The following is a 12,947-nucleotide window of genomic DNA, read 5'->3' as shown; positions in this document are numbered from 1 at the left end:
TCACACTGTTACACGATCTATCCAAAACCTCTAAATACAAAGCTTGATTAACAGTCTGGCCAGATGTGGAATGAACTCCAAATGTACTATCCACCTCACAACAAGAAAACAAATGAGCATTGGTGTTTTAGGGGTACCCCCTTGGGTTCTCATATGGCTGTAACTTTATTATTGGTGTTAAGATGGTGTTTATATCTGATGTTGAATGAGAACAATTGAAGTCATTTAGAAAATAATTTTAGTCTCATTCTCAAAATCATTTATGATTCTGAAACATTTTAAAAAAAGCCCATGCATAATCAAGTGTGAAATTGGCAATTTTAGAACGTGGCAATCTTTTCCTTGTAGTCCCATTTTTCTCCTGTTATTTAGTAAGATCTATTTGTCAGCTGAGCTTCATCCTCCTGTTAATGCATGTGGACACTTGACTGTGTGCAGAAATGTTGAACTGCTTTAGATTACTAAACCTGGTGTAACCCCCAAAGTGAGAAGTCCCCTACACATTCTGACGGTCAGTCTCTAAGAGTGATCTGTTAGAACGAACGGAACACAACATTTTAGAGAAGTCAGCAAGTGAACTTCCCTAGTTAAGGGTGTCCTGATGGCGGAGGGTCTGGAGCAGTGACATTATTGAGACATGTCTAATAAAACTACCTCTTGAGTCTGGAAAAGAGATTGCTTATCTGGAGGTTAGCATATTTCTCCAAATTTGTGTTGTGTTGTCCTGTGGCCCGAGGAGTTTATTTAGACACAGCTTTTTCAAATTGACTATTAGTATTTTTAAACCTTAAAAAAAATGATCAACATCTTCTAAGTTTGTAGTTGAATAACATTTTTGGTTAGTTGTTTTTAGAAACTTGATTCTTAATGGTTTGAATCAAATATATGACTGTTATCAATAAAAATAATATAAGTAGTAAGTAAAATAGAACCATTTCTTACATGTTGGCATATTTTGGTTCACTGACGAGGTCATTGTGTGAAAATTAGTCTTAGTGAATTTGGAGGATAACGACATCAGATCCCAAATTGAAAGTTGACTACGTCATTATGTCAGTGCTGTTACATGATGATATGCCTGTCAAACTGTATCATTACATGACTGCCAAACCACTGAGAGTATGACCCAGGCAAATTGACGCACAACTTTATCCCTCTATCATTACTCTTAGACTCCCACTTCTGTGTTTGCTGCTGCCAAATGGATCATTAATGGGCAAAATAGTTGGGTAGTAGATCTTTCCCTAGTGTTGTAAATACAAAAAAAAGTTTGATAATGATGTTTGAATAATAGGTGCCATTCAAATTTGTGACTTGAAAAATCACTGGAAAACCAATAGGAAAACATATTTAGTGTAGTAATATGTTTATTTGTTTGTGAGCTGCAAAATGATTCGGATTCATGATGACCCTATAGGACGGAGTTGAACTGCCCTGTAGTGCTTCCTGCGCTATAATTCTTGCACGGCAGATTGCCAGGGTCTGTCTCCTGCAGAGCCACTGAAAGGTTTCAAACTGCCAACTTTCTGGTTCACAGCTGAATGTTTAACTTTTGCACCACCAGGACTTCTGAATGTATTTGTACTCCTCATAAAACATCTGCTCGTCAATGTTTCTAGTGAGATTATGTTCATTATACTGTATAGCCGTCACCACTGCAAACATTTTCCCATCACCCCTAACAGATGCTTCAAGTCCCCTGAGCAATAATGCTCACTTATAAACTCTTGATGGACACACTTTCTTCCTTGATTTACTAATGGTTAAATCTTTGTTACTGTCTTTTCAGGATTTAACACAACGACAAATGTAGTCATTTTGGCTGGCACCAACAGGCCAGACATTCTGGACCCTGCCCTGATGAGGCCAGGGCGTTTTGATAGACAGATCTTTATTGGTGAGATGATGTTCACTAGAGTCACTTTAGTTTTCATGGTGATAGATGTAACTGTTTCATAGTGATATTTTCCCCCCTTAAAAATAATTCTAAAGGACCACCAGACATAAAAGGAAGAGCCTCTATTTTCAAAGTTCACCTCAGACCGCTAAAACTGGACAGTACCCTGGAAAAGGAGAAACTGGCGAGAAAACTGGCATCCTTAACTCCAGGATTTTCCGGTGAGTAGAAATAACCTACTGGGCTGCTTGTAAGTCTGCTTCACACCTATGTTCATTGCAGCATTATTCATACTCACAAAACGATGGAGACATCCTAAGTGCCTATTAGCAGGTCAATTAATGGACAAATTATGGCACATGCACCCAAGAGAATACCATGCAACATTAAAGAAATCTTCAAAATATTTCACAACATTATGCTGAGGGACATTTAGTCAGTCACCAAAGGACAAATATTCTGTGGGACCATTGCTGTAAAACGTCAAGAAAAGGTTTACACACAAAGAAGCATTCATTGAAGGTTTCCTGGGGCAGGGGAGAGTAAATCAGTAATAAATGGAAGGTAGATACATATTAATTTGGGAGAAGGAAAGGGCAATATATAATAAAAAGGTCAGTATAAAATGATCGGGGCAAAGAAAAATGCTGGGAATAGCACAAGAATTCAATTCAATGAAAATAAAGACTATTGCATACATAATCCTGCGAAGACTAATAGCAATCTGTGAGTCGATATATAGCTAATCCAGCTGAACAGAGGTGGGAAGGAAATTGAGACAACATCCACAAATATGTACAAGGGGGCTTCAAAAAGTTTGTGAAGAAATTTCCTTATGGAAGATTGTAACTTCCATGTACTGCTGGTGAGTCTGTAAATAGGTAAAACTATTACGGAAAGCAAGGAGCCCTGATGACATGGTGGTTACATGTTGGGCTGCTAGACCCAAGATCAGCAGTTCAAACTCACCAGATACTCCATTGGAGAAAGACAGGACTTTTTATACCCATAAAAAATTATAGTCTCAGAAACTGAGTTACCATGAGTTGGAATCAGCTCGGTGGCAGTGAGTTGTTATTTTTTTTATTATGGAAAATGATGTGGCACTATCAACTGCAATCAGAAATTCCAGCCATACCTCCAGTGGGTATGCTCGCTGAAGGCACTGTTCACAAAAGCAAGAACTTGGAAATAACCCATCAGTAGAAGACAGAAGAAAGAAATTTTGGTACGTATGCTCTATGGAATACTGTACATTTCTTCAAAAAAAGAGTAAGAAAAACTAAGGTGCCTCATGACATGATGGCCTCGGAGAACATTATGTTGCATAAAGTTGTCAGTCATAAAAGAACAAATAGTGTATGGGACTATAAAGACAAAGACTTTCATACCAAAGGGAATAGGCTTTGGAAATTCCCACAGGAGGAGACATTAAGCAGCAAAGTAGAAGGTTGACAGATACTGACATTGTGAAAAAAGAGGATGGAGGTTCCTAACATGGAGGGAAAAAATTGGGGATGGTGGGTGGGTTTGATGAATGGCTAGAAAACTTGCATCCTGTTGAATGCAAAGTTGTTAATGTGACATGTAAACCCCATCCGTAATTCACAATAAATTCATTTTTAAAAATCCATTTTTTCATGATCTTTTTGAAGCCCCTTGTATAGCTCTTGACACGATAGCTCTTCAGGAGCTCGTGGTATGAGTTGTGCTACAAGCTGTATTATCAGCAGTTTGAAACCACCAGCAGCTTCTATGGGAGAAAGACTGGGCTCTCTACTCCTATAGACAAAGTCTCAGACGCCCAGAGTGGGTCACTATGAGTCAACATTGACTTGAAGACAGCGAGGTTATGTGCTATGTATGCTTGAATGTACCGGAGCATATAGGGAGCGAACTTGTGAAACATCATAGCCAGGACTTTTAGGGAATACGCTACTTGGAATTTCACAGACTTGTGGAAACAATTAGTCCAAAAGACTAAGCTTATGGGTCTGATAGAGATTGGTGGAACTCCAAAGCCCTTAGACACTTTTTAAGCCTGGAGCTGAACTCATCCAGTGGCTCCGCTTTCAGCCAAACAGTAGACCTAAAGATGAACAGTAACACTTGATGCACATACTCTTGAGAACAATCAACTAGGTGGGATGAAAATTGGCAGTATTTGCCTGGGATACAGCTCAGAAGCTTGGAAGGGAGATGAAAGAACGATGATTGCAAGCAGTAACCATGGTATTACATTGTAGAGATTGTAGTCAATGTCACAAAATGTATATGAATTATTGAGTGGAACATCAGGTTGATCTGTAAATGTTCATCCAATTCATAAAAAGCTAGCAAGAACCCACAAAAAACACCAATGACAAATGTGAGGTACCAGTTCTCTTTGTTACTTCTCACCTTGAGTCTCCCTGAGTTTATGTTTTTAACTTCTTATCACACATCATCAAAAGGGAGGAAATAAAGAACCCCACCTTATTTTGTCTCTAACCCTTCCCACTTTTCCTTTGCCTCCTGATTATTTTGTCACGTACCTTTGACAAGTGCTTATTATCTATAAATAGCTCCTGGATTCAAATATACTAAAAATAACTTAATACTGTTACCACAAAAGAGACCTGTGCTCATTAACAGCCATTCCTCTTCTCTGCATTTCCTTAGCAACCACTAACTGACCTTATTTTTTGTCTCCATGGACTTGGCTGTTTTGGACATTTCATATAAATGGAATCACGTGGTGCGATCTGCTATGCCGGCTTAGGTTCATTCAGGTGGTAGCATATATCAGAACTTCATTCCATTGATTGCCAAGCAATATTTCATTGGGGATACTGAATTTTATTTACTCGTTCATTATCTGATAGAGTTTTAGATTATTTCTACTTCAAGGCTATTATGAATAATGATGGTCTTAGCATCATACCTGTAAAAATTACACTTGTTTAAATTTTGTTGTTCAACCAAATGTACTAAATAAAAAAAAACAAATGTACCTGATTAATCTTGTTTCATATGAGCTTTATTAACTATTACTTATTTATGTTTAATAAGTATTAAATACTTACTATTTTTCACAAATAATATAGCATACATAAAATGCTTTGTGTGTGGTTGGAAAAACGTTATTTGTGTAAAAAGGATGGTTACCTGATAGCTGTTAATTTTTTAAATATTTGTATAGGTACTTTACCCACATATACCATTCAATAGTTCAGTCATATCAAGAAGAGCTTTACAATCTCTTTGTTTAATTATCTATTTAATAACTCATTTTCGTTTCAATTCAGGGGGCTAGAGTTGTGCCAGGCTCTTGCTAAATTATATTTACATTAAACCCTTATGTAATCTGTATCTGATTGAGAAAGTGACTCTTAGGTTTGGAATCCCATGACGTGTGGGTCATCAATTTGAGTACATTGTGGTCTGTAAGCTCTTCTGCCTGTTTTTCTTGTAGGAGCTGATGTTGCTAATGTCTGTAATGAGGCTGCTTTGATTGCTGCGAGGCACCTTTCAGACTCCATAAATCAGAAACACTTTGAACAAGCAATAGAACGAGTGATTGGTGGTAAGGAAATTCAGTGTTATTCAGGTCATGAAGCTGATGAGATGAATGTGAGGCAAGAGAGTTCTGTGTTTTCTAATTATGTAGAAGTAAATAGTGAATTAGTGCTGGGGCTCACCATACTTGACTGAGGCCTTCCGTGAGCAAGCTTTTCTCTGATTTGAGTAGATATAAGTGATGTCAGAATGGTTCTGATGGGCTACATGGGGTTTGAGGTGCTGGTTCACATTCCAGCTTTGCTCTCTCTGGCAGCCCGTGTGAAGAGTGGCCCTAGATTTACCAACCTAGTTTTTAAAGAAGACGCTCACAATTTTCCAATTTCAAAACACTTCATGCCATGAGTTAATTTTGCTCTGCTGGATATTGGTGATGGATATAAAAGTTTACCAACAAGAGCTTACACTCTGCCAGCAAAGTGGGACATGCATGGTGTGTGCATTCCTTGCTGTCTAAAGCCCTGACTATAAAAATTCTCAGAGTGACCCAATCAAAGACTTATGAGGTTATAACTCTAAGGACGCAGATAGCCTCCTCCTCTTCTGAGGAATAGCTGGCTAGCAGGCCCCAACAGTTGATCTTGCAGTTAGCAGTCCACTGCTTACCCAGCACCACCACCGAGGCTCCTTTTTCCTCCCTAACAAGCTTCTACTTGAACCCTCATGGCCGAAGAATGGCAATTTAACTGGGAACTCGGTAGCGGGAAAGCTCTGTGGAATGCAGTGACTAACAGAACTTTAGAAGAAGTGGGATTTGAACTGAGTTCATAGGAAAATGGAATGTGGCATGCAGGAGCATGCGCAGAAGAGGCTGAAGGTAGCATTGCACACCTGTGCTTGAGGAAGAAACATCTACCTTTCAGACTCAGCTCCTGTGGGCATGTCTCAGAAAGGTTGCTTAATTCTAGATTTTGGGAAACCTTGAATGCTAAGCCCCAAGGCTTCGACGACAGATTGTCTTCTAGCCAATGTGGAACTAATTGGGTGTTTTCCTGAGCCACTAAGATAATCAGTGTTATTTTAAGGGAGAGAGTCTGGCGTTGACCAGAGCAGAAACATCTGGATGCAGACACCTTGGAGTTATTACTGAAAAACACACTGCTGTCTATTTGATTCTGACTCATAGCGGCCCTATCGCACAAGGTAGAACTGCCCCTGTGAGTTGCTGAGAATTTTAACTATGTATGGGAGTAGAAAGCCATTTCTTTCTCCCCTGGAGTCAGTAGTGTGAGGTAAAATGAAAGCAGGCAGTTTTCTGTCATACAGGGTAGCTGTGAGTAGGTTTTCTGGTTCAGTTCTACGGTAGGCACATAACCTCTCATAAGAGTTCTTCTGGACACTGCATCTCTAAGAAATAGGTCTTATAATCAAACTTGACTTATGGGTACCATGGGTGATGGAGGAAGAGTATTTGCTTAGGGAACATTGAATTTATATTGATGGTGGTAGAATCATTTGGAAAAGGATATTGGTAATGGTTGTGCATAGTGAAGAGTATAATCAGGCACTGAGTTATACATGTAGAAGTTGGAGAATGTTTTGTGGTATATATTTTTGCCACAATTAAATAATTTCATGGGGGAAAAGAAGAAATATGTCTTCTTAAGGCTACCCTTTTGCTTCCCTGGCTGGCCTCTTGTGCTTCTGGGACTGGCTGGTTAGTATCCCAGATGTTCCAGCATTGTTGTAGCTTACTCTTTGGAGGTATTTCCAAATCCTTAACTAGCTCATTGCTTTCGCAAACTATTAAGTGCCTTCTGTTAGGAACATAGAACAGTTAAATCTTTGGGGGAAGCATCTTTTTTTGCCCAGTACTTGATAATTCTGTATTCTCATACCGGCAGTGAAGAACATTCCAAGTTCTTAGTGTTATATGAGTGAGGTTTAAACTTGTTAAAATTGAGGTAAATCCTGGATTGTACTTTGCATTTCTGTTTACTTTCCAAAGGCAGCATATATGATTGTGATAAACAACATGGAAGGTAATGACTGGCTTCCCTATCGTCATGAAGCAGGAGTCAGAAAAGCTGTGGTCCAACACCGACCATTCTGCCTGCACCACTACTTCTCTAATGTGTTCGATAATTTATTGCAGTGGCCACACAGAACTCACAGACAATCCTCAAAATATTTAGCGGGTCTATTAGTTGGCATTGACTCTGTGTCAATGAGTTTTGAGTTGCAGATTACAGAAGTTAGTAGGTTACCACAAGTCAGGATCAACACACTGTAAAGATACAATCATTGGTCCCTTTAGCCAGTAGTTGTTCAACCTCTCGGCCACGTGGTAAACAAGTCTCTCAAACATGTGGTCCTTGGCCTTTGCCTCCATGACCCAGAAAGCCAATCCACCTGTCACTCTGTCCCACATTTCCATAGTTTTGAGTCAGGAGAAAAATACCCCCAAAAAAACTCAACTACCATCAAGTCGATGCCAATGCACAATGACCCTATGACAGGATAGAACTGCCCCTGTGAGTTTCGGAGACTGTAACTTTTTATGGGAGTGGAAAGTCCTGTTTTGAACTGCTGGCCCTGCAGTTGGCAGCCTAATGCATAATCCACTAGACCAGCAAGACTCTAGATAAGGAGAAGGTACTCCATAGTCTTTGTGCTGCTCCTCTGTTTCTCAGTGCCACAATTTGTGATGCTTCTCCCGTCTCAGACAGCTCTCCTGAATGTGCTCTTCCAAGTTTCTTTAGGTTTCTCTCTTCTCCCACGCCTTCACAGATGGTTCATCATCCTGGCCAAGGGGATGTTAATAAAAACTGACCAAACGCCACTTAGTGTTACACACACCCCATTTGCAGTCTTACCTAATTGTTTGGTTGAGTTACAGAGACTTGGGTAGAAGCCATATGAAGAAATTTCATTCCACCCAGTGACTAGTAGAGGAGTGGGCCTGGGAGCAGGAGGGGTGAGTGTGCTTATACTTAAAATGGGGTGCACTTTGAAGTTAGCCATTGCTTTGTTCTACCTCTGGGAATTCTGAGATTGTCGTAGGTAGTTATGTCTCTAGATGTATTTTTGTGTTTGTATGACATTACTGTCAATGCCCTTGAAGTAGGTCTTGGTTTTTTTTTAGGTTTGGAGAAAAAAACCCAGGTTCTGCAGCCAGAGGAAAAAAAGACTGTGGCGTACCATGAAGCAGGGCATGCCGTTGCAGGCTGGTACCTGGAGCATGCAGACCCACTTTTGAAGGTAAAGCAATGTGTGTTACGCCTAAGAAAGTCAACTGAGCATGCAAACAATTACTCAGTTGCAATTACTTGAGAAGAAAATGGCACATCACAAAGGATAAACCGAAAACGATGATTAAATGTAAACAAATATGGCAAGAACTTCTGGTGATGGCAGTAAAATGAAATAGTCATGCGCCTCTCCCTTAGGTAAGTTATGGAATTACAAGGAAAACTACTTTTTTAAGGAACCAAAAATATTCAAAAGTAAACCAAAGCTCGAAGATCATTGACTCAAAGAAGCAGAAAGTAACTCTTGTGGCTTTCTTGCATGAAGGTTTTACGTGGCCTCCTCAGCTACAGTGGTGGAAAATATTGACTTTATTTTCTTGTGATGGCAAAGGATTTGAGGAATACTGGAAATTTATCAGGTAAATCCTGGAAGCAGTAAAACTACAGGAGAGATTCAAATTTGAGTAAAACGTCCCCTATCCCTGGGTGACTAGTAAATTACACATGCATCGATGAGACCAAAGAACAATGTACTTTGAGAAGACAGTATACCAACGAGACTGAGTGTATTCCTCAGACTGGTCCAGTGTGGACAGCAGAAAGCATAATGCTGATGATATGAGATGCCAGAAGAGAACTGCAAATTGAAGGGGGGAGTTCCCCTGAAGCAAGGGAACCGTAGAGAAGACAATGTTCGAGTGCTCACTAACCATCCTAAGGAACTTACAAAATGCCACAAAAACTAGTAAGTTGATTTAGCAAGGTGGCTAGCGTTAAGGTCCATAAAGATTGGTTGTATTTTTATATGTGAACGATGAATAATTAGTGGAATTCTAAAATTCTATTCCATTTATAGTAGCACTCCAAATTAACGATGCTAGGAAAAGTTTTAACATAACACTTGTAGGACTTGTGCAGTGACTAGAGGAAGACCTGAATAATCAGAGTGATATTCCGTGTTCCTGGAATGTGTCAGGTCTTTCCAACTTGATTTTTGTTTTAACATAAATTTTATCATAATTACAAGACTTTTTATTTTGTAGAAATTTACTCACTGTATCTAAAGTTTATATGAAAAACACAGTCAAACTAAAAGATTTAAGTTGAAGCTCTTAAAGTGTTTATAAGTGAACATATATAGATCATTGGATTAAAGTAAAGTCCAAAAATAGACCTATATGTGTGTTTGTTTAACAGATTTTCAACAGAGATTCCATGGTAATTTAAAAAAAAGGATTTTCATAGAACAAATTTCTGGAACAACTGAACTCATATTTTTTAAGTGAATGGAGGAAGTATATGAGAATTCTATATTCTCTGCACAATTTTTCTGTAAGCCTAGAAATGCTCTAAAAAAATAATGTGTGGTGGGAAAAACAGAGGAGCAAGCATTGACTCTGGTCTCTCCACATATCCAAAAAAATATTTTTATTTAAAGCCTGTCCAAAAAAAAGCTAACTTCTACAAGTTGTAGAAGTTGTAGGAGGGAAAATCTTTGTGACTTCAAGTAGGCAAAAATTGCTTAAGACACAAGTATGAACTGTGAAAGAAAAAATTGGTAAGTAAAATTCCATCAAACTAAAAACACCCGAAAAGGTTAGCTGTACACTAAGTGAAAGAGGTCTGTTGGAGTAGTGCTTATACTGTGAATCTCCAAGGTTGGCGATTCAAAACCACCAACCTCTCCGCGTAAGAAAGATGGGCTTTCTACTCGTGAATCTTTACGATCTCAGCAACTAACAAGATTGCTATGAATCAGCATCGACTCCATGGCTGTGATTGAGTACACTGAGAAACAGTTACAAAACAGAAACAAAAGAGCTATATCTAGGATATATAAAACACCCTTAAAACTCAGTAATAAAATAAGAAACCAGTAAGATGTGAGCAGGCACATCATAATAGGGTTTATGTACATGAGTCATCAGGGAAATACAGATTAAAGCTATAATGAGTTAGCACCGCACATCCACTGGAATCGTTAAAATGAAAACGCACCAGGAATTGGTAAAAATGTAGAGTAATTGGAATTCCTGTTTTGCTGACAGAAATAGTGCAACTCTTGCTGAAGTGGTGCAACTCTCATCAGAAAGATGTTTCTTACAGTGAGCATTTCCATACCACTAAGCATATGTAAGTTCAAGTTCTAGCTGAAGAAAAATTAAAACAAGACCACAGAGACAAAATATGACTTCGTCTATCCCACCCAAGTTTGGGGACTATCTCAAGAACAGATTTAATGCATTGAACACTCATGACTGGAGACCTGATGAACTATAGGAAGACATCAAGAATATTCTGTTTTAAGAAAGCCAAAGGTCATTGAAGACACAGGCGGGGGGAGATCAAAGTGGAGGTCAGAAGAGACTGAAACTTGCTCTTAATCATAGAGGAGCTAAAGCTAATGGAAGAAAGGATGAAGAGCTGAATAGAAAATTTCAAAGGGCAGCTTGAGGAAACAAAGTCACATAATGAAGTGTACAAAGACGTTGATTAGAAGAGGACGGGGGAGATGTCGGACAGTGTAACATGACAAAATAATAATAATTTATGAATTATGAAGGGTTCATGAGGTAGGGGGGAGTGGGGAGGGAGGGGGAAAACTAGCAGCTGATATTAAGGGCTCAAGTGGAAGGCAGATGTTTTGAGAATGATGTTGGCAACAAATGTACATATGCGTTTGACACAATGAATGTATGTATGGATAGTGATAAGAATTGTACGAGCCCCCAATAAAATGATTTTTTTAAAAGACGTTGATTAGAAAACTACAAAGGAAGAGCATGTCAGCATATCTGAAACCGAAATAACTCAAGAAGAGATCAAGCCTTGAATTACAATATTGAGAAAGATTCTGTGGGTGAACTAATTAAATGATGCTGGAGGTATCAAGAGGAGATGGAAAGTACGCACAGAGTCACTGTAACAAAAATCTAGTAAACATTCCACCATTTAGGAGATGGTGGATGAGCAAGAACCATGATACTGAAGGAAGATGTTCAAGCTGCACTGAAAACATCAACCCAAAAACAAGGCTCCAGAAATTAATGGAACGCCAACTGAAATGGTTGAGCAAGATAATAAAGCACTATGCCGGAACATGTGGAAGACATCTACATGGTCAGCTGCCTGGAGGAGACCATATTTGTACCTATTCCAAAGAAAAGTAAAGCAACAGACTGTTCAAACTATAGAACAATATCACTGATATAAAATGCAAGTAAAATTTTGCTGAAGATCATCCAACAATGGTTGCAGCAGTACATTGACATGGAACTGCCAGAGATTCAGGCCAGATTCTGTAGAGAACATGGAACAGGAGATACCATTGCTGATGTCAGATAGATATTGGCTGAAAGCACAGAATACCAGCACAATAAAACACAAGTTTTATTGACTATGCCAGGCATTCCTATAGGTAATCTTGAGAAGAATGGTAATTCCAGAACATTTCATTGTACTCGAGTGGAACTTATACATGCATCACAAAGCAGTTGTGTGACTAGAACAAGGGAATGCTTTGCATGGTTTAAAGTCAGAAAAGGTGTGCATCAGAGTCGTATCTTCTCACCATGTTGAGCAAATCATCAGAGAAGATGGATTATCTGAAGAAAAATGTGGCATCTAGATTGGAGGAAGACTTATTAACGTGATATACAGAGGACAACACTGCTTGCTGAAAATGAGGAGGACTTGAAATACTTGATGAAGTTGGAGGATTGCAGCCATCAGTATGGATTATGACTCAATGTAAACAAGACCAAAATGCTCACAACTGGACAATAGTAATGAAGTTGTCAAGGTTTTTGTCTTGTTTGGATCCGCATTCAATGCTCATGGAAGGAACAGCCAAGTGATAAAAAGATGTGTTGGATTAGGTAAATCTTTTGCACAAGTTCTCTTTAGAGTACTGAAAAAGCAAAGAGGTTACTTTGAGGACTAAGGTGGGTGGGCCTGACCCAATTCATGGTATTTTTAGTTGCCTCATAAGCATGTGAAAGTTGGATATTGAAAAAAGATGGCTATGAAGAAGAATTGATGCATTTGAATTGCGGTACTGGTGAAGAATATTGAAAATGCCATGGACTGTTAAAAGGACAAACATCTGTTTGTCAGAAGTACAACCAGAGGGATCCTGAGACTGGTACCTAGAGGAGGACATGACGTCATGGTCAAGTGCAGGGAAGCAGAAAGGAGGAAGGCCCTCAAAGAGATGGATTGGTACAGTGGCAGCCACATGGACTCCGGCAGAGGAACGGTTGTGAGAATGGCGTGGGACTGGGCAGGCTTTTATCCGCTGT

At 39.2% G+C, this 12,947-nt stretch overlaps 1 protein-coding gene across 2 annotated transcripts in view; it reads left to right on the top strand.

Moving 5' to 3' along the window:
• AFG3L2 (AFG3 like matrix AAA peptidase subunit 2) overlaps nt 1-12,947 on the top strand; it is a 73,514-nt gene that overhangs the window by 50,668 nt on the left and 9,899 nt on the right. For both annotated transcript variants that reach the window (XM_075532579.1, XM_075532578.1), the window contains exons 11-14: nt 1,790-1,897; nt 1,993-2,118; nt 5,352-5,462; nt 8,541-8,656. In XM_075532579.1, coding sequence (XP_075388694.1) covers nt 1,790-1,897; nt 1,993-2,118; nt 5,352-5,462; nt 8,541-8,656 — 461 coding nt within the window. The remainder of the gene's footprint in view (nt 1-1,789; nt 1,898-1,992; nt 2,119-5,351; nt 5,463-8,540; nt 8,657-12,947) is intronic.

Source organism: Tenrec ecaudatus, chromosome 15 (assembly GCF_050624435.1).
Source record: "Tenrec ecaudatus isolate mTenEca1 chromosome 15, mTenEca1.hap1, whole genome shotgun sequence".
Classification (NCBI taxonomy): Eukaryota; Metazoa; Chordata; class Mammalia; order Afrosoricida; family Tenrecidae; genus Tenrec; species Tenrec ecaudatus.
Note: the sequence above shows the minus strand (reverse complement) of the source record. Positions and strands in the feature narration are given on the sequence as shown.